The following is a 27,820-nucleotide window of genomic DNA, read 5'->3' on the forward strand; positions in this document are numbered from 1 at the left end:
TTTGATATGGAGGTAGGGCAACAGTAAACAGACCCAGTTGTGGTTTGTTAATGTTATAAAGACACACTGAGAAAGTAATTTAATGATTTGTAGCAATAAGCTTAAAGTGGTCTCAGATAAACGAGAATATAGAAAAATAATAACATCGAAGGGAAGTGGGGATCGGTCCCCGTGCCTGTGGCTCATCTTAGGTCACAATTAAGGTCAATTTTGACTACAGGATCTGTTTTGTGCAACATTAACATAATTGAAGACATGTGATTATCTGTAACTGGGATATTTCAGATTCAGAAATGCACACTGATAAATCTAAGCATGAAAACACATTTATTTATCTACGTATTTATTTCAGATCATATAACTCATGAAAACAAAATTAAAAATGTTTAGAATCAAAATGGCCTCACAATTGTGTTGCATGACAACATTAACAACTATAAAGATTGAAGTAAATTTATTTATTGCCTGTATGTTTTGCTATTTTGTAGAGATTATAGTCCCAAGTCTGTAATGTTAGAGTTTTAACTATAAATTTAAGCCTCTACCTGAGATTTAGCATTCATTATTAGGATCACAGAGCAAAATTTTATGAAATAAATATTAAATGGCATATATCGATATCGTCCTTCTATGTACTCATTTGTCACATGATACACATTAAAAGTGAGTAACATCAAAAGCTCAGAGATCTTTTTTGTCTTACTTTTCACCAGTTAATAATTGGGGGCTGCCGATAAGCGTCATGAGATAACAATAGAGAGGTAATGTATACAGTAGCCCACATATTTTTGGGGGGAAATTAGAACACAAACAGGGTCAGTAGATTTGAAATAATACAGCGTGAAGTAATGTGAAGACTGTGCACAACCAAGGCAGTTCCCTTCCGGTGAAAATAAAAAGAGGGAAGGGGATCTGCACAGACAGTGGTGGGATGCACAGACCAGAACAGATCAGAGATCCAGCTGGACGCAGAGAGAGAGAGAGACAGACTGCAGATCATAAGAAAGAAAAGCAGCAGATTATCTCCCGGGTGAGTTTCTTTTTACCACAAATTCTTAATTTTATTTATTTATATATATTTTTTCATTTGGTTTCGAAGAGTCTGAAGCAATGAAAGTTTTTGATCTCGTTGTTTCTTCTTCAGACGACAGCCCAACTTTTGGGAGATTCAGCCATTAAACCAAGAGAGAACAGAGTAACCTATTAATGGATGACATCTAAAATCTACATCGACTGACTGCAGCCCTAACTCCGTGTGTGTGTGTGATGTGATCGCTGACTGCACAAAATCTGACGCTGGTGCGCACGATGGAGGAACTTTTACGCGCACAGGATGCTTGGGCTCAGAACGTTTCCTGGTACAACTCCAGTCATATAAACAGCACCAATGTAGGGAACAACACGGTAAACCCTTTAAAGCGAAACGAAGAAGTAGCCAAAGTGGAAGTTACTGTCCTGGTTCTGGTGCTGCTACTCGCTCTGACCGGCAACCTGTGCGTCTTGTGGGCTATCCACACCACCAAGCACAGCCATTCTCGGATGTATTACTTCATGAAGCACCTGAGCATCGCAGATCTTGTCGTGGCGGTGTTCCAGGTCCTGCCGCAGCTCATCTGGGACATAACGTTCCGCTTTTACGGACCCGATTTCCTTTGCAGGCTGGTCAAATACCTCCAGGTTGTTGGCATGTTTGCGTCAACCTACATGCTGGTCCTGATGTCCATCGATAGATGCTTAGCGATCTGCCAGCCGCTTCGCTCGGTGCACAAGGGGAAAGATCGCTTCTGTGTGATCGCATCTTGGATCCTCAGTCTGATTTTCAGTACCCCACAAGCCTACATCTTTTCTCTCAGGGAGGTCGGGAATGGCGTTTACGACTGCTGGGGGGACTTCGTGGAACCCTGGGGTGCCAAAGCCTACATCACATGGATGAGTCTGAGCATTTACATTCTTCCAGTAGCGATATTAAGCATCTGCTACGGCCTGATATGCTTTAAAATATGGCAGAATATCAACATGAAAACCAGGAGGGAGCACTTTTTGGCTCTCACGCCGAGGCCATCCAAGGGCGCACATCCACTGTCACGCGTGAGCAGCGTCAGACTCATTTCTAAAGCCAAGATCCGCACCGTGAAAATGACATTTGTGGTGGTCATTGCATATATTGTGTGCTGGACTCCTTTTTTCTTTGTCCAGATGTGGTCTGCATGGGATCCTGCTGCACCAAGAGAAGGTAAAATCCCATTCGTCTGTTTTCCAAAAAGACACAAGAAATAGAAGATAAATACATCATTTTGTAGATATATTAATGACTAAATACACTGGCTGACAGCTTTATTTTCCTGCTACTGTGTGAGGAAGTGTTTTGTGGCACAAGGAGCAGAATCTTGTATTCATTTTTGATTCATGGCACTGGAAATGTGTTGTCCATAAACCCTTGGCAGATAATATTTCAGCACTAGATGCTTTTTGCATGCAAAGGTCATTGTCAGAAATATCTCTTGGAATGCATGAACATTCCCCCGTTTCTTTGAGAACTGTACAAAGATTATTAAACCCAGACTTCCCAGGAGTGAAACCAGATGAATGAGAATGTCACTTACAACCCTTATCAGTCTTTAAAACCACTGGGAACCAGTACATCAAAAGGTTCTGTTTCAAGTAGTAGCTTATATAATATCCATTTAAACTTTTTTTCTTCATATTTTCTTCTCCTTTTCTGGTTAGTTTGCTATTAAAGAGGACATGAGCAGCAAAGCAGATGTGCTCTACAACCTTTACATTGAACCACTTTGGAAAGTTGCATAAGTTCTTGTTCTGTTGCAGATTTAGATATTAAACAGTTTCAAAATTATGCTGTTATAAATATCTAAAGAGCTGCACAAAATGATTTGTGTATCCTATATGAGGCATGATTTGTTGACTTGCTTGAAGCATGCATCGTCTTTATTCCCATTTCCAGATTTAGAAAAACTGCTTTAGTGTTTCAACAACCAGTAAATCCTTTCAAAATGTAGTATTAAAAAAATCATGTTCCAGATTAATAGTTTGTCTTGGATTAAAAAAGACTATCCTCTTTTCTAATGTTGTTTATCCTGCTTGTTCAAATTAGTGAGAAAAGTTTTTTTTTTTTTTTTGCAGACTCAAAAAAAGTCATGCAAATTCACAGCATCTACAAAGTGATATTGTTGTAATGAAGTTAATCTATAAAAACTCAAGATGTGCAATAAAACTGGAAACAACAATCATCATTACATATTTGGTTGTACAAACATTTCCAAAATGATGGAGTGCATGCTCTTTACACCTGTGTTTTGTTGGCTTTAGGTGCTCAACAAAGTTCAAGTTGCTCTTGTTGTTTTTAAATTATTATTTTTAAAACATGCACAGTAAAAGAATGACTTCTTGTCAGGTTAAAGCAGTTCATCTTTTTTTTTATCTTAAACAGTAACTCCAGCAAACAATCAGATTTTTTGTCCACATATAAAGCTAAATATAAAATCTAGTTTTCAGAGTTCATTCTAAATAGACTTATGATTGCTTTACATCATCCTAAAACAAGAGTATCTTAGTTTCCTCTATGTACAAAATATTTTCAATTTAAGTCCGTAGTTTCTGAAAGACCTGCAGACATAGTCTTTCCTCTTTTGCAATTTTTATGAATGTTACAATCATCTCAGGTCTGCAGGAGGAGAATAAAGATACATCAAACTCATAAGATGTGACGATACCTGATACTGGTTCACCAAGAGCAAGATGAGATTCTGATAATATTTTTGAGAAAATTAAGAATTGTCTCTTTTGAGCATTCTTATTTTATTATTTACATTTTACAAATACTTTAATGACTATCAGTCTTGGATAGTCCAGTCCAGATTTCAGGGATCCATTTGTCTAACTCTTTGGTGCTCCTAATGTCCAAAGAGAATCAAAATGCCCCCTTTTTCAGTTTGTACAAGTAGAATAAAGGTTTCAAAATATTAGAATGTGTTAACGTCTGTTTATTATTGAAATATGTCAGGTTTGTATTTTGGATTGTGAATGACGAGCAGTGATGAACAATGATGCATGACGAGCAAACTGCAGTTCAGACTCACAAGACAATTTAGTTGAGCACTGGTAGGAAGATGTGACACAGCAGCCTGATGAAAAACTGAAAATGCCACAATTCTACTCCATCTTCAAGAAAATACAGAAAACACAGTTATTCAAACACTGATGATATTAGGCAGTTTGATAGAGGAAAAAAAGGTTCCATTTTTTTCTTATTTGATTTTTCTGATGCAAATTAATTTACTTTTGAAGTTGTTTATTGTCTAGCAAAACAAATTAGAGGGCTTTGTTTGTCCATTACACGTCTGCTTGTATACTGATCTATATATTTATTTAGTTATCAGTTTATTGATAAGAAACTCCATTCCAGTTAAAATTCATCAAACCCCTGGCACATTTTGGTTTCGAGAAATCTTTTTTCTAACTCTAATAAATATGAACATTTTTTAGAGACCCAGTCAGAGTCCCGGCGTGAATCTGATAGGGAATGTGTGGAGAGAGCTAAAGATTAGGGTGTTGACAGGGAGGCCTTCTAATCTCAAAGACTCATAATCAACGATAAAACAGTGAAAACAGGCAAAAAGATGGACAGTAATGATAAGAACAGCTTGATTCTGTGATGCCAGTAAATATTTTTCCTATGATTGTTGATAATAAGCATTGATGACAAATGATAATTTAAAACTTATTCTATAAACTAATACTTCTTTTACTACATTTGCTTTATTTCTCATTTTCAACCAGACATTAACTTGTGGGTTGAATTAAATTTATTTTACATCTAAATTTGCCAGAGGTATGAATAATTTTAGGCTTAGCTGTTCTTCACCAGACAAAAATCACATACTGACTAACTGGATTGCACTTTTATGCTACGAATGTGACTTTTTACGGGAAGCAATGTTGTGCTTTACTAATAAACGATCTGATGTCATAATGTCTCACCACAAAATCCCTAGTTTGCAGAATAAGATAATGGATGTATCTACCCCCTGTAGACAGCTCTATGTGAACAATCAGCATTTAGTGTCTGCCATGAGTTTGTTAGACGATCACAATTGGTAACTTTTTTTAATCCAACTACTTGTACCAATTTCTCATGGCCTTTGCCTGTTTATTGTTATCTCTGTGCTATATGTATGTTTCCAATGTCCCAAAGATTGGCTACTTTCTGAACAAGTTGCATGTTCATCATACAGCACACAAAAATCCTTAATTTTGCTCCTCAGGCTTAATGTCAATGTTATTTATATAGAGTACATTTTAAAACGGCAAATGTTTAAAAGAGCACTTCACAGCCAAGAGAGACAAGATATGAAATGCATTGAAAATATTCTAAAACAAAATTAAACATAAAAAAAGAACTGAATAAAAGTACTATATGGCGCATAAACTCTCTTGAGGTCTGACACTCAACTTGAAGTAAAAGCCCCCCAAAAAACGATGACTAAAAAGAGATTAAAAGTCTGTACAGTCTCTGCAGTGCATATTTTGATACAAACCATTAAACAGACTTTGGGCAGCTACTGAAAAACCCTCATCACCTTTAGTTTTTTTCTTGAATCACGAGGCGTCTGGAATGCAAATCAAAATGTGCTTTCTTCTTTTAATAAACTAATTAAAACTCCAATTCAATGGGGATCTTGAGATATATCTGTGTTGGGAGTGTGTCCTTTTTGTCTATAATTGCATGTGGAAGACTTAGTAGAAAATAGATTAGTTATTGAGACTCTCCACACTTCAAAATACCCTCTGGCAGGACATTAAATACCTCATTGCTTTCATCGTTCTGCTCTGTGCCTGTGAAGAAAGAACTGTCTGAATATAGAGGGCAAGGGTATAACTTGGACTGCTGCATTATTATTTTGCGGATTACAAAAAACAGTAACTACATCCGTTATCAAATTTATCTGTCCATGCAAATTATTTACTATAAATACGTTTTTGTGATTGTCGTTCTATCAAAACAATTTTCATACTAATAAGTCAGAAAATTTAAGCATGAATATAAATTCTATGGTTGCAGAACGTTCACCCATTTTAAGGTTAAACACAGTCAGTGTATTTTATTCTGCATTGTCCTGCAACAGTAAATAACATTTACATTAGGAAAACAAACAAAGTAGTGTTTTTTAGATGTCAGCTCGCATTAAGAGGTTCCTGGGTTCAAATCCCCGCCTGGGGTCTTTCTGAATGGAAATGCATGTTCTCCCTGTGCATGTTTGGGTTCCCTCTGGGTCCTCCAGCTTCCTTCCACATAATAAGAACATGACTCTTAGCTAGGTTTCCAACTGGGTATAGGCAATGGGTGGATGGGTGCAATTTAACCAGTTTATGAGATATTTTCTCATGACATTTCAAAAGCAGGTCTCATTCTAAATCTTGGTGCAGAAGTGGGAATAACTGAGCCTGTGCTTTAAAATTTACTGCAGATTCTTTGAAGTTTTTCCACTCTTTGTTGAGATGGGTACAAGTTTAGTAGGTGAATGTTTTTGATCAAATCATGAAAAATTTATCTCTTAATTAGATGGCCTGGACATCGCTAAAATTGTAAGATTGTGCAACCAAATTTGTAGAGAGAAAAATATTTGTATTTTCTTGCAAATAATTGTTCTAATACTTCTTTTAACAATCAGATTTTTCTTTCTCCTTCATTAAGTTGTTAAAAGTCATAGATAAATAATAATGATATTAAAAAAAACAGCCCACCATAACATAATGTTGTTATGTTAATAAAAAACAAAACTTCACACTCTCTCAATTTTGGGAATTTAAAAGAACTGCATTCCATATTTCCATGACATCCTGCACCAAATAGTCCTTCAGCTCTGGACAGGCTGTTTGACTTATGTCTTAAATAAATGCCTCTCATACTTTCGGGTCATTTTTTAAACGCAGCACAAAGCAGAGAGCTTTGAGCAAAAAGCCCAGTCCTGTAGGGAGACAGAGTCAGGCAGGAAAAGAGCAGCTCAGCACTTGAGGAGTGAAAAAGACAATAAGTACTAAATCTCCCACACGCCATTAACGATTCAGACAAGAAGAAGAAAAAAAATATTTGGAAGTCGTCCATTTTCCACTGTTCGAGATACTTTCTGCCTCAATGTGCTCTGCAGCTATATATGTAATCGGCTGAGTGGATGGGAAAATAAGGTGCTTTTTTTCCCCTACAGGGCGGCCTCTTTTAAAAACCCATTTGTCATCTCTGTGTCAGCTTGACGATCCTCCATTCGGCATCCATTAACCTTTCGTGTTTTTTTATTAATCCTGAATGTTTTGGAGGGTGTCTAATGTGGGGGTTCGTATATTTCTAAATGAAAAGCGATTTCAGTCCCAACCAGAAGGGAGATATATCAAACGGGGAGATAAAAAACTGCCCAGTTTTACTGCAAGCCACCGCCCTGCACACGTGTACATGTGAAATCTTTAAATATTAAATACATTTAAAGCAATTAAAACAAGCTAAGCCATGTTTACGTCTAGAATATTTTATCACAGCTAAATGTCTACAGTAAAAACAAAAGTATCATTCAGAGAAACACTAATTTGTTGGACATTGTGTTGCAGACATACTGAACTGTTTGTCTGGTTACAAACACAGACCTCAATGTATTTTACTGGGACCTTATTTTTTAGAATATGCAGGACTGCAGTGGGTTGATTATGTACTGTGACTCCATTGGTCACACAAGGCCAATGGAGTCACATTGGCCTTGTGACTCCATTGTGGGGCAAGTTCCTATGCCCACTATTTGATAGTTTCTTTAATGTCTAGATAACATTTTGTTGGATTTAAAATAGGAATATATCAAAAATCTGCAAACTGTTATGTAGAGCAGAGTTGTAACTCTGGGGCAGTTTTTGTTGCTCTCATTCGGCATCAGTCACACTCATACCTATGCTGGCAAGGTGCTGCATAGATGGAGGTGATAGTCTGGTGCACATTTTATGCAGGAACTTTCATTCCTGTAAAATAAAAAAATAAAAATCTAATGCCAGGATGAAAGGCAGTGTTTTTTTTCTAGCATAATTCAACATAATTAGGCATATGGATATTTTATAGCAGCTTTAACAAGAAGCAATACAGCAAAAATAGTTAAAGATGATGAAAATAACCTTTACAGTCTTTTCTAAAACCATTTAGTTTCACTACATCAGTTAACCTGGTGAAATTATTCACAGCCTGCTTCCTAAACATGTGAAGCTGATTCAGCAGATCTGAACAATAGAGCTGCCAGTGCTTTGTTGAGCGTGTCAAATGAAGAAGAAAACATACATTCAGAGATCGTTGATAAAATGTAATGTTCTTTTTTTTTCAGCTAAAGCAAAGATCATCTATACTAGCATGGAGGAAAAAATAGCAAAACCTGAATGTTTTTCTACGATATTTAGATGCATGGATATTGAACATAAATTTTAGCGAGAATAGAATAGAATCTATTTTGTAATATGTTCTATTACAAAATATATCTGATTTAAATATTAAAAATCCTATTTTACAAAATAGAAGAATATTTGTAGAATATTCTATTTTTGTTGAAATATATTTTGATTAANGTGTGCGTGTGTGTGTGTGTGTGTGTGTGTGTGTGTGTGTGTGTGTGTGTGTGTGTGTGTGTGTGTGTGCGTGCGGGGGTGTGTGCGTGTGTGTGCGTGTATGTGTGTGTGGGTGTATGTGTCTGACTGAAACAAAATGGAGTAAACCCTGAGAAAACGATGACTCATGTCACAGCTCTGATAAGTAAATTAACTGGATTTCTCTAGAAAATTAACTATTTCCAGGTTAAGCATCTACAACAATGCTAACCTTTTTTTTTTTTACGAATTTCCATAAATAAAATTAGATGATAATAACAATAACTAATACAGCTCTATAATGTTAACTTTCTAATTTGAGATGACATAATTGTTCTGCAATCTCCCAGCTTGGATACATTGACTGTGTTTTATATCAAGGATACACACATTACTTACCTGTTCAGCTAACATTAACCATCCATCAGTCCCTATAAAAGCTTAGATTCGTAATTCTTATACTTGATCAAATGTCAAAAGGTGGTCACACATTGTAGCCTCTATCCTTGGCTTTCAGTCCACATATTTTACTTCCTGAAATTCAGTTCTTTAAGATCTGGAGATTATGAGAAGCTGCAACTAATAACTATGTTTTTAGTAGCTTCATTAGTTAGTAAATTTATTAGATAGTAAATAGCTAATGAAGCTAACCTAGACAAGAAATAAATAAAAAAAAAATAGAAATGACCCTTTGTTAAAAATGGTGAAATCTTTAAACATGAATTCATTTTCTCTGGATCTCGCAGATGTGCGACATGGTGGTGAGATGGGAGTATTAGAATAAATATTTTTTTGCTTGACTCCAGGGAGTTGATCTACAAGTGTCTGTATCCTTAAGAAATCTTCACCAGGCCCATTCTCCCAACATAATGCCTGTGTCCTCCCACAATGTCAATACAACCTCTGGTAGCACGCACGTCATTGTCACTCTCCAGACTTGCAATTAAGAAATAATTGTGTGTTGTGTTCTGACACGCTGGAATACAATGTAAGATGGGAAGCAGCTTCTGTAGACATACTATCTGAAATGTACACAAATTCGGCTCAAATGTTGCCGTGGTGATTCTTTTCTAACGTCACTCAAGCACCTTTTTTTGAAACAGTTCCATGATAAACCTGCAAAGACGAGCCCCTTTCTGAGCTGACTCTTGTCATTTACAAACCAAGCTGAATCACAGTGGTTTGGTTTTAATCAAATTAATGCCACAGAGTGGAGGAAGTATTAGTTTGTTGCAACAAGAGCAACAGTTCAACACTAATTAAAGCTGATACCGTCTGCTGCCAACATCAGCAGCTTATGTGGGGCATGTTGGATGTGCCACCGTGTTCCTGCTCAGCACCTGTCACTCCAGCTGTTTGCAGAACAATAGGTCAGACAGACTGTCACATCCACTTAGCAGTGTTCATCCTGATCAACAAATTAAAAAAAAACTTCCAGTCCAGTTCCACATTGTTGCATAAATATAGGAGGATGAATTTACGTCTCTAAGAATTGCCATAGAAAAAAGAAGTGAGTCCAAAATAGGTAAGCTATACAGATTCAACTAATAAGTCACTTGACAAACTGATCCTTATCAGTTGTTTTGTAGTTTTGCAGTTTAACATGTATTAATTATATGAGTTGCATAATGTCTTGCCATTGCCAACTGTTAGTCGTTTTTACAGTTTGGGTTTTCCAAATGTCCAATGCATAAAACAAGATCATCTCAAATTTTTTTATTATTATACCTTTATATGTAGACAACATGGCTCTTTTTCCATTCTTTGAAATCAAGTTATTTAGTGAAATGCTTACAGCAGTTAGAATCCATCTTTACAGCTAAAACATGAAAATCATTGATGGGAGGGGGGGTTCTCAAATTATTAGCTAAAAATCCTCTAAAATGATTTCCTAAAATGCAAAACAATGCTGTACAAGTCCATCCTGTTGTGGGTTTGTTATCTCACAGCAGAGATTACAAACCTGAGCTCTCTACATGAGCTCTGATAAGATACTTTACCAACTGCCATGTTTTATATTTGCTCAAACCATTTGAGGGTCTGACAAAATAATGTTATTCACTCCTTCAAATAGCAACATCAATCACCTTCTTTCCCTTTGAATCCTCAGGAGTGACTGTCTCATCACCTCTACTGTGCATTATTCATCATTGTGTGCAACAGAGCAGCTCATCAAGTTTAAATTAAACAGGCATCACAAGAAGAACAAACCTTTTTCCTTAGATTTAGTGTTAAGTGCAGCCACAGTCAATCAGGCTCCAAACATAAAGTCTTGTTCTCTGAAGGATGGCGTTTATGTTTGATCTACTATGAATGAGATTCGCAGGGGAGAAAGAACATTTGTAATTGTCCTGATTTAATTAGAGCTCCCACTGAAGAGGGAGGTTTTTCGATTTAATTTACTAGTAGTAAATTACAGACGCTCCAAAACAGAGTCACCTTTGGAAGTCCTTTTCCTATGGTTAAGGACAGAAGAACTACTGAGCATTAAACCTGTGAGGAACCAGAAATTACTGGTTATTATTAAGTTTCACGTTTACGTGGAATGAGACAATGGCGGCCACTGGCAATGCTACAATATCAACACCTTCAAGTGAGTTAAAGTATGGTGTGAAGACTCTACAAACTGTCATGTATAGTGGTGGCAACGTCATGCTGTGGGACTGTTTTGCTGCCAGAGAAACTGATGATTGGTAAATAAGTGGATGGGATAATAAAAAAGGAGGACTGCCTCCACATTCACCAACTCTAACTCAACACAACGGCCAGATGGTGAAAATTTTGGACACAATTGTGTTCTCCAGAATCTCAATGTTCCCAAATACCTTTTTTGTGTCCTTTTCTATGTTTATTTTGTTTATTTGTTATGTGTTATACCTGTTCACATTTTGATTTATAGACAATTTTATGTTTTAACTCAAATCCTTTGGAATAATTTGTGTTCATTAGTCTGTTCCTCTGCCTATTTCTGTCCATTTTTCTATTTGCTGTTATTTTTTTCTCACTATTAAATCATTCTGCATCTTTAAGCTCCTGGCAACTCATTGTGTTTTAAATGAGTTTTTTTTTTTTTCAAATGAATAGTTTGAATCCATCATTAATGGTCAAAATGATTATGAATGTCATCAGCACAACATGAACTTCTGACATCAGGGTGCGAAGCTTCTGGAAGTGTAAGTGATGCTAAAGTAAACCTCCGTTGGAAAATCATATCATATTTGTAGTGTTCATTTTATTGCGCTGCCTTTGATAACAGCACTCTGCTTCACTGTCATCAACAGAACAGTTTTGGTAGCTCTCTTCGGCACTTACATGGATTTGTTTGCAGCCAAACACCATAAAATGGCGCAGTGTTATCTCGTGTTGAACACATCCAGGGGTCAATAAAAAGGCATCTTAGTTGCTGTTTGTACAAGTGTGTTTGTGCATGTTTTTCTTCATTTTTTTTTTTTTTTTTTTTTTTTAAAGCCTGTCGGAAGGTCTGGTTCACCCTTGACACGCTCAGCTATTTCTGTTGTCTCTTTAATATCCCATAAAAGCAAGATAGATTTTTACATAACGCAATATGTAATCAAGTTATTTCTGAACTGCTTTTTTTTTTTTTTTTGGAGAACATCCATGGGAAGTTACAGGATTTGCACAAATTTAGCTGAGCATGCTCATTCTATTTGTCAGTCTGGACTGGTGTGTCTGGCTGATGTTATCCCCTCATCCTAATCTGTGTGTCACAGAGGCAGACTTGGTCTTAATATTCACTGCACAGGCATCAGCAGCTGTGATAGAAATCTGTTTTCATGAGAAAACTTGACTAATGCAGTGGTGAATCCAATAATATCGCCATAAAAAAAACATATCAATATGATGCAACTATTAAAAAAAGGAACTCTAAGATGTGCTTATGACGCTGCACACAAGTGGGCACCAAAAACACTCACATCATCTGTTACGAAATGGCATTTTCTGCTTACATAACCATGTGCTAACTAGGCTCAGTTTTGATCACAGACTTTTTACAAGCAAACACACGAAATTCAGGTTACAGGCCACTGAGCTTTTCATTACAAAGACAAAATATGTCACAGTAATTAGTCAGCGCTGCTGTGTTTATGTTTCGTCAATACTATTATAATACTCACCATGGAATCCAGAAATATTCTCACAGTTACTGAAGACAATAAATTGAAAACAAAGCTCTTGTATTTGCGTTGTTGTTCGTAAGTTTTATATATGTTAAGCTACAAAGTTTGACATAAATCACGTTTTTAGCTAAAGTTAAAATCACATGAGAATACAGAAAGGACATCAAAACACAAAGAATTCTGGAAAATTATCTTTTTTTTTTATTGTGTTTTAACAGGAAAGACCAACATGAATTAGCACATAACTGTAAAGTAGATGGAAAAGTAAACATGGCATAAGAATCTCTTACAAATAAAAATCTGAAAAGTGTGTTGAGGATTTTTTTTTTTATTCAAGGTAATTCAAGGCTACCACCTTTTATCGAAATTACAGCTGCAAGTCTGTTTGGGTATGTCTTTACACATTTTAACCCTGTTCTCTTCAAAATAACTTAAGCTCAAAAAATTTGATGTAAGTGCCTGAATACAGCAATTTGTAACTTTTTCCATATATCTTCAATTGAATTTTGGTCTGGACTTTGACTGGACCATTCTTACAAATGAATATGCTACCATTCAAATTCACTTTTTACTGTCGTACACTACACCAACATGTTCACTAAGAGAGATTATATGACTGTTTATTGTCGAAATGTAAAAAAAAATGTTTTAAATTAAAACTGTATAAATTAAGACTGTATAAGCTAAAGAGAAATGTACCAAGGTGAATGACAATCTGTTTTCAGAAAAAAATGTCTAAACACAAACAGATTCATATGATGATGTAAAAGATCACAGCTTTTCTATAATCATTAAATTCATAGGAAAAGAAAAATATTTAAACAAATGATCAAGTAATTCCTTGCAGAATATTACTTGTATTTAAATGAAATTATAAAATAACATGCTCTCTTTAGGCTGTAAAAATATTTTTACAAAAGGAAGAGCGATCCACTTTTAATAATTAGATCCCGAATCCAACCTACAAGATCTATGATTTGTATGTAAACCTGTTGACTGATTCAGACTTCCGAACTAACAATATTATATACACAGACCCCCTCTTTCTGAAACTAGAACTATTAAGTTGTAGCTTATAAATAGTTTATAAAAGTAGAGTTTGTTTGGAAAAGCATTAATGACTTTACGATCATTTCAGAGCTTTTACAGATTTTACAGTATCAAGTTTTAAAAGACATAACAAATTATGTTTTTCATGTTTTTGTGTGAAGATTTGCTGGTAGTAATTAAAACACGCTATTTTATATGACTTCTACACTCCAGCAGGTTATCAACATCGTGTCAAAGCTGTGAGGTACATCTAGTTCAACTCTTCTGGAATCTGACCTGGTATCCTGAAACCAGTCTGCCCAGTTTGATCCAGAGTGGTTCTGGGACTGGGCATTGCAAAGCTTGCACGTGTCTCTATCGTGCAACTGGTCCTATGGAGGAACTGCAGGAAGTTTTCATGGCCCGAGCCCTCGTGGCTGGAAAAGGCCGGGTCTGTCGGGTATGTTGAGTAGCAGCGCCTCAACTTACACAGCTCCTCGCGGATCTGTCTGTTTAGAAGTCCGTAGAAGAAAGGATTCATAGCAAAGGAAGAATACGCCAACCAGGTCACCACTACCTCCAAATCATCAGGTGTGTGAGGTTTTGAGTTCAGTATCAGATGGAGGTGGAAGGCAAAGTATGGCAGCCAGCAGATTAGAAACTGGCCAACAATAATCATGAGGGTCAGAGCAGCTTTACTGCCAATAAAAGGCCGATCTCTTGTTATCCTGCGAGGGGCGGGGTGAGTCGTGATGATGGTCGTCTGACTGTTTATGGAGTCTGAGCGGTGCTTGACCTGAGTGTTCGTCCATGAGGGCAGAGGCCCATGCTGCTGCGCCGCCACTCGGGCCACCTTGTACACATTGCAGTAGACAGCGAAGATCACCACAGCTGGCAGACAGAAACAGGTGACGCTGAAGAGAGCAGAGAAAATACGCCTGTGGTCCTTGTGGCTCCAGTGAAGAGAGCAGTGTGCAGCACTGATGGACTTCAGGCCGTAAGACGGCCATCCGAAAACAGTGGAAAAGCCCAGAATGGCCGAAGCCACCCACACCATCACCACAACAGCCGAAGTCAGCTTCAGGGTCATCTTGACCTCATAGCGCATGGGGTGGACAATATAGTAGTACCGTTCCACACTGATGGCTGTGATGGTGAAGATACAGGCAGCTATGAGGATTACGTTGAGGAAGACGTAGATCTGGCACTCCAGCACAGTAAACACGACCTCTGCGAAGTACGGCGAGCTGGACACGATGCCGAGAGGCATGAGCAAGATGGCGCACAGCAGGTCCACTGCACAGAGGTGGCACACAAAGGCAAATTTCCTGAGATGAGGGGCTTTGATAACGACCACCATCACTGCGGTGTTGGCCAGAAGTGCGAGAACGTTCAGGGTCACCATGAAAAGCAGTCCTGTCAGGTCTTTGAATCGAGTCAGCGGGTTGGGAAGTGTGTCCAGCTGCCTGCTGGGAGCAGAGGCCATGGGTGTCCATGTCGAGGTGCTGTCATTATACTCGGAGGTGAAAGCAGTGCTTGACTCCTCCATCTTTCATATTAAAAGTTTCAAAGAAGATGTCTGCACTCCTGTTTTCCCCATCACTCTGTCATCAGCTCCAAGGATGTCTTAGAAATAAACATCTCTTCACTCCTGAAAAGAGGAATAAAAAAAAGTCCTTTAGGCACATTTTTAATGAATTTCACATAAAGAGTAAACAGAATCAAAATTTTTAAGCAATTAAAACATTCACTAAACGTAACATTTGCATACTGCCGTCCTTTATGTTTGACAGTCAGTCCTCTACATGCTCATTAATGTAGCATCACATAAGAATTGCCATCTGTGAGTTGTTTCTGTGTGCATCTGTTCAAATGGGACCAAAATTCAAATTCTTTTGGTTTAGTGTTTCCAGATAGAACACAGTGAGTTTTTTTACCTGTCAAAAATGGAAACCTGCTGCTTCTTCAAATACCTAAAAGCAACCCAAAACAAACAGACTGAGGGTCGTAACACCAGAAGAAAGAGCTAAAAAATGATGATGGTACAATGAAAAAGTATGTGAAAAAGCTTTTGCTCCATCACAGATTTCTTCTTTTGGGCTTTTTATTAGACTTAAACATTTAGATAATTGAGCAATCTATTATAGTTTTTTAGATTACAAACTTCAAAATTAGAAAAAGATAATCTGAAGAGGACTTAATCTTCACTCTTCTTGCCTGAATTGTTTTTATTCAATACATTTATCCATGATGTGGTTCTAAGTGCCAATGGCCTGTTTTTGAATCTCAATCAAATTTTAAACCAGACATTGATTAAGCCATTTCAAAATCTTAACTTATTTTTTTAAGTCATTGAGAGGTGACCTTCCTGGTGTGCTTCATATCATCACCATGCAGGAAGAACATCCAACAACATTTTCTGATAGCAACCAGAAAGTATGGTTCCATCATTTATGACAAGTCAACTGACTGCAAAGGGTGCACAGCAATCCTACACCATCATCATGTTTGATTGTCAGTCTAATGGGGATTTTCACAAGATGTGATGGAAAACTAACCTTTCAAAAAGTTATGCTTTTGCTTTGCCAGTACAATTTTTTTCCTCCATAAAGGGATCACTGGGATGTTTTAGGCGAGAAGTGAGAAGGGCTTTGTGTTCTTTTAGGTCAGCGCTTCTTTTCACCTCCGCGCTCTGTGTGGCATGTATGCCATTTTTACCCCATCTTTTTTCTTTTACTGTTGAATCAAGAACACTGACCTTAACTGAGGCAAGAGAGGCCTGCATTGATTGAGATATTGTCACACTGAGTGATGTTCTTTGGTCAGCCACTCCTGTGAAAAGGTCATCACTGATCTATGTTTTATCCATTTGTGGATGGATGGCTCTTACTGTGATTCACTGGAGTCCAAAAGCCATAAAAATGACATTTTTCAGACTAGTAGATGACAGTGAATTTGCTTCTCATCTGTCCTTAAATTCCTTCAGACATGACGTGTTCCTTTATGAAACTTTTTTGCTTTATATTATCAGCTACATTCTATTTGAGCAATTTCTCAACTCTGCAAGTCAAACTGAAGACTGAAGCAAACAATGTGGTTAATAGTAGTAAGCAGGTGATAGAGTTGTTTTCCTCTTACAAGTAAAATTGCATAATTATTGAAAACCACTTTTGAATTGACTCAGGTTGATTCTCTTTCAATTTAAAGTAACTGGATTATATAAAACAAAAGTGGGATATAAAGATATCCCAATCTATTTTTCACACCTGGCATTTCAGATATCTTAAATGTACGTCTTTATACGACGACAAATGTCATTGTTTCAACATTCATGTGTTTCTTGGTTTCAATAGCACTGCACATTTTCATGAAAATAAACTTTGTTGATATGTGAAATATAATTCTTACTTGAAGAAACTTAGATTTTAAAAACATGGGATGCAGTTGTTGCCCATTTAATATTAAAACTTCCTTTCGTCAACTTGCTGAGATAAAATACATGGTTTCCATATATTTTGATTTCCCCTATATTCACTACTTAGTGAATATGTATGTCATACTTGACGTAGAAATATTTAAACCAATAACAATGAACAGTCAGGGTGTTGCTGTGTGGGCCACAGTTTGTTGCTACAGGAGCTGCTTACCCTCCACAGCGTGATGCAGGAGTTGAGAGAAATTTTCCGTAAAACTTGGCTAACATCCTCCTTTCACCCACTTCCCTAATGGAGTCCAAAGGGCAGTCTGGGACACTGCTGGATTCACATAGCTTCAATTATAATCTGTAATTACTAAATGCTTTTTATGCAGTCATAATTTGAATAGTGGAGTATGCCAATGACGTTTTTCCTCTTTTATTCATTGCTTTGGAAAACTGAGATAAAGTATAAATATATAAAACAGTTTTACATACTGGATGTTTAAAATTAGCTTTGGTTAATCAGTAACAACAATGAAATCGTAGATATCTAAAATGCATTTTTTTTTACTCTTAAGAAGTCTGTTTTAGATATTTATGCTTCAAGGTGGGAAATTCTTGATATGTAGAGATTAGAAAAACAAATCTAGATGAATAGGAAATGCATCAGACATATTTGAAATGTTGATTGTGAGTACTGTGAATACTATGCTGTAAATTTCAGAAATCTTTGATGTCTAGGAAGAATTAACCATGTCATAGCTGCTTCGGGATTTTATGAAGCACATCAGAAACAAACTTTCTGTATTTAATCTGAGATAAAATTGCTGTGAAATTATGAATTAATCCCTCTGGCAGATTATTAAGTTCTGAATATGCAGCTCAACTTTAGACTATTTCTTGACCACAACAAGTTGAACATCTAGTGACATCTACTCAACATTTGTAAACTTTGACAGCAAAAAAAAAAAAAAGAAAAGAAACAAACTGTCAACATTAACTTTAGGAAGATTAAGTAAGGGACACACTGACTTTCTTTGAGGAGGGCAAAACATGATCAATAGGAATAATTCATGGGGGACGTTGTGACTCTCCTCCATCTATAATCATTCTTCAGAAATGAGAGATAATGAGTGTTCTTGTTTCAGTCCAGCTGCACACTAGCATTACAGTGATTAGTGTGTGATCAGTGCCACCCTTCATCATAACATCAAAGAGGATCCTCTCTTCACAACGTTCACAAAACAACACAGGAAACACTGTAAGCTGGGACTAATCATCAAGCAGAAGTTAAATATAATGTTAACACTTTTACATGCATCTTATGCTTCAGTGTCCTCTTTATGTGGATCTCAGCAGTTGCATGCGTCTTGCATTTAAAAACCATATTTGGGTTTCATATTTGAGACAGAGTGTCCAAAATGCAAGGCCTGATGCTCTCTGCTGCTGTAATCTTCTCTGGTGGACAGTGAGCGGCATGCCAGTTCTGCAGCGGTTTATCCCCCAGCATGGAGACTTAAAAACGCACATCCTCACATTATGTAAGGTTGTTCTCATAGCAGACATGTTCTCATTGCAGACCACACACACTGAAGGCGCCAAGTCTATTTGATTTTTTTTTTTTCTAAATGGGCAGAAATTATTCTATAGAAATAAAATTCACATATTTTTACTGGCTTCAAAGAATTTAGCAATTCTTTAAATCCATGCACTTAATGCTCCCCATCTTAAGATGCTTGAATTATGCTCAAAATAAAACATTTTGGTTGAATGTATGTAGGATTATAACAACACTATCTTTGGTATAAATTGACACCTGAGAATGGACACAGATTTTACTGAAATAAGAAAAAAACGTATTCATTTCTAAATGTAAAATTTAATTACAATTGGTTGAGGAATGTTACAGTAAAAAAAAACCACAAGTAAGTTAAATAGGTAGAAAATACCTCATAGAAATCTTCAGAGAAAAATGGAAACTGTTTTCTTATTTTAGTTGAAATTAATATTAAAAGCAGTAACAGGACAATACTGAAATAAAATAATTTGCAATGTAAAACATTGGGTTTTTTTTAAAGTGTATTAAAAAGAACACATCATCACAGTATACACAATAGATTCAAAAGATTAATCCTAGACGTAAATTATAATAAAGAAATGTAAACATAATTTAAATGCATATTGCAGTTTTATTTAGGAATTTATTAATTTTCTGGTTTTAGAAGATATAAAGACTTTTGGACACTTAATTTTTAAAATGATATTTCAGATCTCACCACTTTTCCTACAAAGTCTTTCACAAGCACATGGTGAAATTTTAAGTCAAATATTTTGTTTCAAATGTAAATATTTCAGGGGAGGGGGGTGGGTTCTCTGATTCATTGTTAAATGCATTTATTGACTGTATTTTCTTGTCATTCTTGTTAGTACAACCATCAGTTTATGAGTTTTAAGGTGTCTTGATCATGTTAACATCAACACCAGGCAAGTAACACACTTTTACTGTCCAAATTTTCTCTAAAAAGCTCATTTATTACAACTTTCATTTAAAAAAATGAATCTGTAAAAATTCTCATTTACATGAAAAAGTTACAAATCTTACATTTTATAACAGAGCCTTGGTCCTGTGAGATGTTCTTGTATAGCTGAGCCCTTCCATGAGTCCTTCTGCTGCCCAAAAGTCTTCAGAAGTGTTAAAATATTTGATTAAAAGCAAAGGATTCCTTAAAAAGGTACATATGACCTGAGGGAGCACTGATGCCACCAGTGTGAGAGGAAATGAACTGTGAGAACTGACTCAGGAGACCCAGACAGCTGCAGGGACGGACGAGGGAGGAGCCATCAGCCGGTGATCACCTCAAATCCCTTCTTTCAAGAGGAGATGAGCACACCAAACCTCCTCTCTCCAATGACACTCACTCTTTCATCCATCTGCATGTGGCGGCGACTGTTACACACTGTATACTGGGGTCGCTGTTACACATAATCCTTTATTCTCTCCATAGCTCCAGAGTGAGTGAGGGCACTGGAGGATTAGTTAGTTTCTCAGCGTTACCACCAGATTCTGAAAGGTTCATTCTCAACATTTCAGTTAGCCGGAGACACACACCTGTGGGCTAATTTAAAGGCAACGCCTCGAGCATAGTGTTTCTTTGGGTGACACAATGGAAAAATCTGAAGAAATCAGTCAAGTTGTCAGAAAGATAATCATGAACCTACACATAACTAATCCTTGGGAGTGAAATCCAAATACCTGAATGTGCCACATTTATCTGTTGAAATCATTATATCCAAGTATAAACATCATGGAAATGTTCATCATATCTTTCCAGATGGAGATTGTTTCTATGTCACAGAGATGAATGTGTTTTAGTGTGAAATGTGTGTAATATCCCAGAGCAAAAGCAAAAAAAAAAAAAAAAAAGGAGAAGGAAGCTGGTAGAAGTTAATAAGTGAGTGTCATTGTCCAGAAGAACAAGCCATGCATCAACATGGGCAACAAAGCCACTCAGTTGGGGGAAAAGTTATCATTCCATAAGTGGCAATAAAAAAGGAGGTTAGTTTGCAAATGAACTCAAAGACACAAATCTTAATTTCTAGTGACGTATACTATGGTCTGATGAAACTAAAGAGGAAATGTTTGGCCATAACAACCAGAGCTACACTTCAATTAAAAAAGTTGAAGCTTCCAAGTTTGGGAATACCAATTAAACTGGGCAGAGGTTGTTTTGTTTTCTATGTATTTTGCTGCACAAAAACACAAGAGACTGGTGCAACTGACACATAGCAAATATATATAATTTACGAACCCCAACTAATCTAAAGCAGAAAAGGTTTATTTAGTATCAGTCAGTGAGAGGCAAAAGGTCATGTGACCTTTAACACAGTGGGCAAACAAGACTCACTACTGACATCTGTTGACTGACAGAAGAAAAAAAAAAACAAGCAATAGAGAATATACTGGATTTTATTCTACTGACATAATTATATATAAAAAAAATACAGTACCTGAAAAACCACACTGTTTAGAGGAAGGAGAGACTTTCACTTAAATTATCATCTGAAACTGTGAACACAAAACTCAAAAACACAACATCACTTTTTGCACAGATCATCACAAATAGCAACAGTTTGAAATGTACCTGGTGTACACAAACAACGCACACTCGATTGAGAGGTTACATGTTATTCTGTTTCTACGCTACCACAACTTACAAAAACAATCACCGCAACAGACACACTTGTGTTTAGGAACCTGGGCGCACATATATATANTATATATATATATATATATTCTACAACATATTCTATGTTGTAGAATATTCTATTATACTCTATTCTACAGAACAGAATAGTTTGTAGTATTCTATTATATTATGAAATACTCTTGAATTGAAACTTAATGTATTTTTCGCAGATTATAAATTAGTTGAATTAGAAATCAGTGTGACTATTTATTAAAATTAATTGTTAAATTAATAAGGTGTCCTAACTAACTTTCCTGTCAAGTTGCATGCATACACCCATACTTTTAGCCCACAGGTGTCCATAAGTTCTGCGTTAACCCGCGTAACTACCCCATAATTTCCAAACCATATAATACACTGCTCAAAAAAATAAAGGGAACACTTAAACAACACAATATAACTCCAAGTAAATCAAACTTCTGGGAAATCAAACTGTCCACTTAGGAAGCAACACTGATTGACAGTCAATTTCACCTGCTGTTGTGCAAATGGAATAGACAACAGATGGAAATTATTAGCAATTATATTTCATTCATTCAGATCTAGGATGTGTTATTTGAGTGTTCCCTTTATTTTTTTGAGCAGTATATATTGCCGTTATTGAAATATAGGCAGGTTTTTCTTCTATCTTTGTTTAATAAAATGTTGTGGTTTGTTGTTTTAAATGCTTTCCCTTTTAACTGACTGCAGCTTTCCTTTCCCTGTAGACATGGCCTTCATCATCTCCATGTTGCTTGCTAGCCTCAACAGCTGCTGTAATCCCTGGATCTACATGTTCTTTGCTGGTCACCTGTTTCACGACCTGATGCGGAGCTTCTTCTGCTGCTGCAGACACTATCTGGCCGACTCGTCCTGCCGCTGCGACCAGCAGTGCAGGCACAAGAGCGGCTCCTCCACTTACGTCATCAAGAACGGCGGCAGTATGAGGAGTTTGACTCACACTTCCAGCACAGGGGGGCCCGCGCACTGAGCCGGCAGGGAGCCATCTTAAGCTTCCCGTGGCTGACTTGATCCAGCAATCATGCAAGGCCTTGGTTGAGGCATTTAATCATCTACAGCAGAGCTGAGCTCGCCACGGCACAATGCTTGTTGTCAGCCATATTAAATTAAGCCAAACAGAGAACATAAACCTCCTGTCCGGAAACAGCCCTGCACCCTGTGATAACAGAAAGTAGAACAAAATGCCATTGTGTCCAAAATGTGAACTAAATGAGCTGCAAAGTGAAGTTCCAACCAGAGCACATTTAAATTTAGCAGGATGTGTTCAAACGTTCGCTCACGGCCGCAGTCGGCTCTGACAGGACCAGATGGGACGGACCAGACTTTAATCAAAGATGCCAAAAACTAACTTTTCCTGTTGTTGCTTTGACCAAACTGACTTGGTGTCTTTCATTTCTATCTTTGGTCTCAGAATGAGTAGGAGGAAAAGAATCAATGTATACTGTTGTTTACTGTGGCATGTTCAAAGACATATATATATCTGTGAGATGACAAAATAGGACAAAATATTATATACTGGATGTTTAGTTAACGAGATTTGTCTACTATCTAAGGTCAAACAACTGTCAACATTCTTTACACTTGTTTACAGTGTTTTTGAACTTCAGTTTTATAGATTAAGGGCATATTCACACCTGACACTTTCGGCCCACTTTAAACGGACCAGAATATGTTTCCCCCATTGGTCTGAACCTTTTGTTCAAGTGTGAATACACTCAAGTGAACTCTGGTGCGGACTAAACAAGCGGACCTACACCCACTGTTTGAGGTGGTCTCAAAACAAACTCTGGTGCATTTCCCTTCTAAGTGTGAACACAGACCGGCCTCAATATGAGCCAACAACAGGACACACACAACATTTTGGACTTCATAAGCCACCATTGCTGGGAATTATGGTAAAAATGAGCCATTCAGTGTTGCTACTACTACATGTACTGGAATCGTACCTGATCGCCTGTTTGCTGCTGCCAGCATGCTGTGGGCCAGGGCACACAGAGCATCTAATTCAGCTTGCAGCACACATTACCAAAATTTGGAGTACCAAAATTTGGAGTATCACGTTGTAAACACTTCATTGTTTGAACTGCTCGTTACATTTAAAATGGTATTGCAGTTCTAATAACAGCACAAATGTGCACAACAGAAATGCAGCACGCAGGACTTCCAGAGTTTTTTTTTTTTTTTTTTTTTTCAGGTCTGTTCTCTGTTCCAACCCCTGTCATTTCTGGCCACATTGCTTTGTCTATAAAGAATAGTCCACTTGCAAAAAAGGGCAATGAAAAAGCAAATAAAAGAAATAAAGTCCGCTGTTGGTCCCGACCAAACACGCAAACAAAAGACTATCCTGGTGTGTATACAACTTAAGACATTTTACCGCTGATGCTGATCCACATTGTTAATATTTTTTATCCAGTTTTTCTCAGTTGCTTTTGCACATTTCTCTTAAAACAGCTGAAAGCGATCAAACTTCCCGTTTAATTTCCAAGTTGCTAACTATTTCTACTATTTCTTCTTTGATTTGTTGTTCTGCACATAAGAAACTCATGCAGTTTCTTATGTGCAACAAATCACTCTTACATCTATTGTTAATGATGATCAAATGCATTTCTCTTCAGACCAGCTTGTCATTTCATCTTACTTGACTGATTGCATTTAAGAGTATTGAAATACTTATAAAAACCATGAAGCATAGTTCAAACATTTCTTCTGAAATTCTCTCGATGAATGTGTTCAGAATATATAGAGTTTCTACCACTTTGAATCGCTCTCAGGTTAAACCTGATTAGAGGAATGTGTGGAACTGGCTCATTTATATTCTAGCTAACAGAACCACATTAACTCACTCAATCAATCACAAGCTGTTTTATAAAGATCTGTTGCGTGCACATTAACATTTTTCTCACTAATTTCAGATTAGAGTAAAATTATTTCTACTCACTGATAGTTTTGGAAAGAGATGACAATTTCATTAAATACTAGTTTGCATTCGTTCATGCACAAACCTTTTTGGTTTTTGTCCTGTTTTTTTTTTGTTTGATATCCTTTTACCTGCTGCTTACTTGCAGCTACTTGAAAGTTTGGCCCGTTCCTAACTGAGTCAGATTTGGAGGCTGCTTTGCTCTCACACACATTTTCAGCCCTGTCCACAAATTTTCTGAGGGACTGAAATCGGAGCTTTGCGATGACCTTTCCTGCTTTTGTTGTCTGAAAAGCTCTCTAACTAATGTGGTGGTATGCTCGGGGTCATTGACTCAGGCCTTAATTTCCCACCTGTTGTCTAGTGATGTTGCTTCATTATTTTTCACAGAAAGTTCCTTCCTCCTGAGGCAATCTGTTGTCAGATGTTTACTTCTTGCAGCAAGACCCCCAACAACACAGTTCTGTCATTTCTGTACTTCACAGTTTGGATGTTTCTCTTAGGGTTGCAAAATTGATCCTTTTTTTCCTGCAGATGTGACAATGGAAATTATGACCCAACTATTTAGTTTCAATTTCCTCAGATGTGGCTTCAAAAAGTAATTTTTATGTTGGCTTTGTAGTAATGGCTTCTTTCTGATAGAGCCGCCTGTCAGCTCATGTCAGCACAGGACTTGTTTTGCTGTCGATAATGACCCCCCTCTCACCAGATTCGGCCTGCATCTTCACATTGTCATTTTCTTTTGTTCAGAGATTGTTTCACACATTTTGCAACGAAACAGATGTTGTCTCTGGGGCTCTGAACAGCGCCAATGACCAGCTGGACAATCCCAAGCTGTTTTTACTTGTCTGCAGTCGGCACCTTCAGGCACCCAAAACTGAACCAGGCTTTCAGAGAGCCACAGGTTTCAACCTGATATTTTGCATTATTTCTTTTAAGTTCACTTTCACACAAGAAAGCGGTGTGTTTGAGTCATCGCCTCAAAACACATCCACAGGTTTTTATTGTTTTGCGGAACTCCTGATAGGTTAATTAGTCATCAGGACTTTTGTAAATTATTTAAAGGTAGTCTAATATAAAGATCTGAATTTAAAGAATGTAACAAAGAAAATCCTAAAAAAAATATATCAATTTTATTAGTCTTTCTTTTAGTAAATAGAAATAATGACTAATACATTAATGATTATGGTTTGTAGATTTCCATCTACCCTAAAACAGAAATTATTTAAGATCAGGCAAAAAAAAAACCTGTTTTCTTTTCTGTCACTGTGTATGTAATTATCTGTTTTCAATTGTAAATTAACGTATAAAAGCATAAGTCACTTTGATGGTTTTCCAACTCTAAATCTGAAACTCTTACACTGATAAAACTTTTTCCAGTTTCGTGTCCTGTAGCCTTGATGCATGGCATTGGTTTTCACAGATCTGTTGACTGGTGTAAACATTTATTTTTCAGAAAGTTCCTCATTTGTGCTGTTTTCTCTAAACGTTCTGAGATACTCACTATTTTTACAGATCTTCAGAATGATGTGTGAAATGTGCCAAAGCAACTCAGAAAACACGTAATAGGAATATTCTCTCCTGAGGTTTGACTGATGTCCAATAAAAAAACGTAACAGTAAAAAAAACGAAATGTAATGTCTGTGCATGGGTATCTGCAGTCGGTGCCATCTCAAAGCTCTGTAGAAAACCATCCTGCCAATTTGTTTGGGAGCCCTGTGTGTGAAAATAAATCATCCAGTTAATGATTCGGGTTAAATGGGATTAGACACATCAAAGGCTAACCTCAGGAATTTTGTCTAACCGTCCTGCATTTATCCAGACTCGACTTCAAGTCAGAACATTACTATACCTCAGAAATGAATTGCTGAACCCATAGTTATTCATACTGCTGGCAGAAATTAAAGAGGTACCCATAAAAATGTTTTAAAGCAACATACCCAGAAATATTTTAAATCATCTTAGCAGCTGTAGTTCGATCAACAAATGAAACCATTCCTAAAAGATTCCAGGGCTTCTAGTGTTCAAACTGCAGAAAAAAACTTTTTTTTTTACCATAGGTGCTGTGTGGTCCCTCTCATACAGAAATTGCTTGCTTTGGTGGTTATGAGCTGTATGTCAGTGACCAAATTTTCCTTAAAATAGCGAGACAAGCCCGTATGTCCAGACCCTGTTGAAATAACTGCGCTTTCACTCCCGTTTCAAGCCAGAATTACTGCCGTGAAATGGTTCTGACTACAATTTGTGACAAAAGTGTACTTGGATTGTAGCTCAGTGCTGAAGGAATTATCCCAAATTATGGACAACATTGGAAGAGAGACGTAGAGTGGCTCGATCCAGCCCCTAAAAGCAATTACGAATTCTGTTTCTCCACTTATGTGTTATTTTCATCAGCACCAGTCACATACATTAAATCGGGGGTCAGCAACTCCGGTCCTTGAGTGCCACAATCCTGCAACTTTTGGATGCATCTCTGCTCTAACACATCGGGGCAGGATTGCTGATAAAAGTTGCAGATGTTTGTTGATTCTTATTCAACATTTCCACCAGAAAATTGTGTCATCTTTTTAAAAAAGTGCACAATTTGCCTACTTTAAATCTTAATTTGTAACTTACGAGAGCAAAAGAATGCACTGTGGATTTGTTTATCTCTGTCTTGTCTGACTCCATTTTTGTTTCCTTTTCTTTTTTTCACTCTACATGCATCTTTTAAGAATCCTCAAACACACCTAATAAACATGATTCTTTGTATGCGCAATATTGTGTGCGGTGGGTTTCAGTGCAGATGCAAGAAGAACAAAAACATTTTGGTGATTTCCCAACTGAAAGATATTTAACATTGGATTTGATCTTGATCTTTCAACCTAATGAAATAAATTTTAACTTGCTTGTTTAACTGGTTTCCTTTTTTGCTGTGTATAGAGCTCTGTGAATGTGATTTTGATTATGTCCTTTCAGAAATATTCACACACTTATGTTGTCTTTAAATGAGAATAATGATATTTTATTTCACCATTAATAAGCTATTTTAAGCTAGGTGATAAAAACAAATCAATCACTTTCATAATTCATAAAACAATTTAGCCTAAAGGATCAATTCCTTCCCACTAACTAAATATTATTTCATATTTAATAGGTTCTGTGTACATTTTAGATTAATAGTATTTAGCATCACAAAAATCATCTACATTAGTCAATATTTTTTCTATTGTTGAGAAAACATTGAAAATTAAACAAAGACAAAAGAAAAATGCCTACAAATACTAATAAAAGTTAAAAGGGTGTGTTTATGTTAAGAAATTCAACAATAAATTATTATTTTAGTTGAAGTCTAACTTTCCTAAAAATTGCTTGTCTCTCAATAATTTAAAGAAAGCAAGTTTTGCAGCCTATATTTGTTTTGTTCCAACAGGTGATAGAATTTAAGAACAGAGAGGAGGAGCAA

The 27,820-nt window shown here is 36.7% G+C and overlaps 2 protein-coding genes across 2 annotated transcripts; one reads left to right on the forward strand and one right to left on the reverse strand.

Moving 5' to 3' along the window:
• The first annotated feature begins 320 nt into the window (after positions 1-320).
• LOC103464554 (isotocin receptor-like) lies at positions 321-27,265 on the forward strand. The gene is made up of 3 exons (XM_008408733.2): positions 321-1,030; positions 1,145-2,233; positions 22,166-27,265. Exons 2-3 carry the CDS (start codon positions 1,309-1,311, stop codon positions 22,426-22,428), a joined length of 1,188 nt encoding a protein of 395 aa, XP_008406955.1. The 5' UTR covers positions 321-1,030; positions 1,145-1,308; the 3' UTR covers positions 22,429-27,265.
• LOC103464553 (probable G-protein coupled receptor) lies at positions 12,952-21,491 on the reverse strand. Its single transcript, XM_008408731.2, has 2 exons — positions 19,814-21,491; positions 12,952-15,444 (listed from the first exon to the last, which is right to left on the reverse strand). The coding sequence occupies exon 2, from the start codon at positions 15,340-15,342 to the stop codon at positions 14,065-14,067; it is 1,278 nt and encodes a 425-aa protein (XP_008406953.1). The 5' UTR covers positions 15,343-15,444; positions 19,814-21,491; the 3' UTR covers positions 12,952-14,064.
• Positions 27,266-27,820: the final 555 nt, after the last annotated feature.

This window comes from Poecilia reticulata, linkage group LG5 (assembly GCF_000633615.1).
Source record: "Poecilia reticulata strain Guanapo linkage group LG5, Guppy_female_1.0+MT, whole genome shotgun sequence".
In the NCBI taxonomy this organism is placed as follows: domain Eukaryota; kingdom Metazoa; phylum Chordata; class Actinopteri; order Cyprinodontiformes; family Poeciliidae; genus Poecilia; species Poecilia reticulata.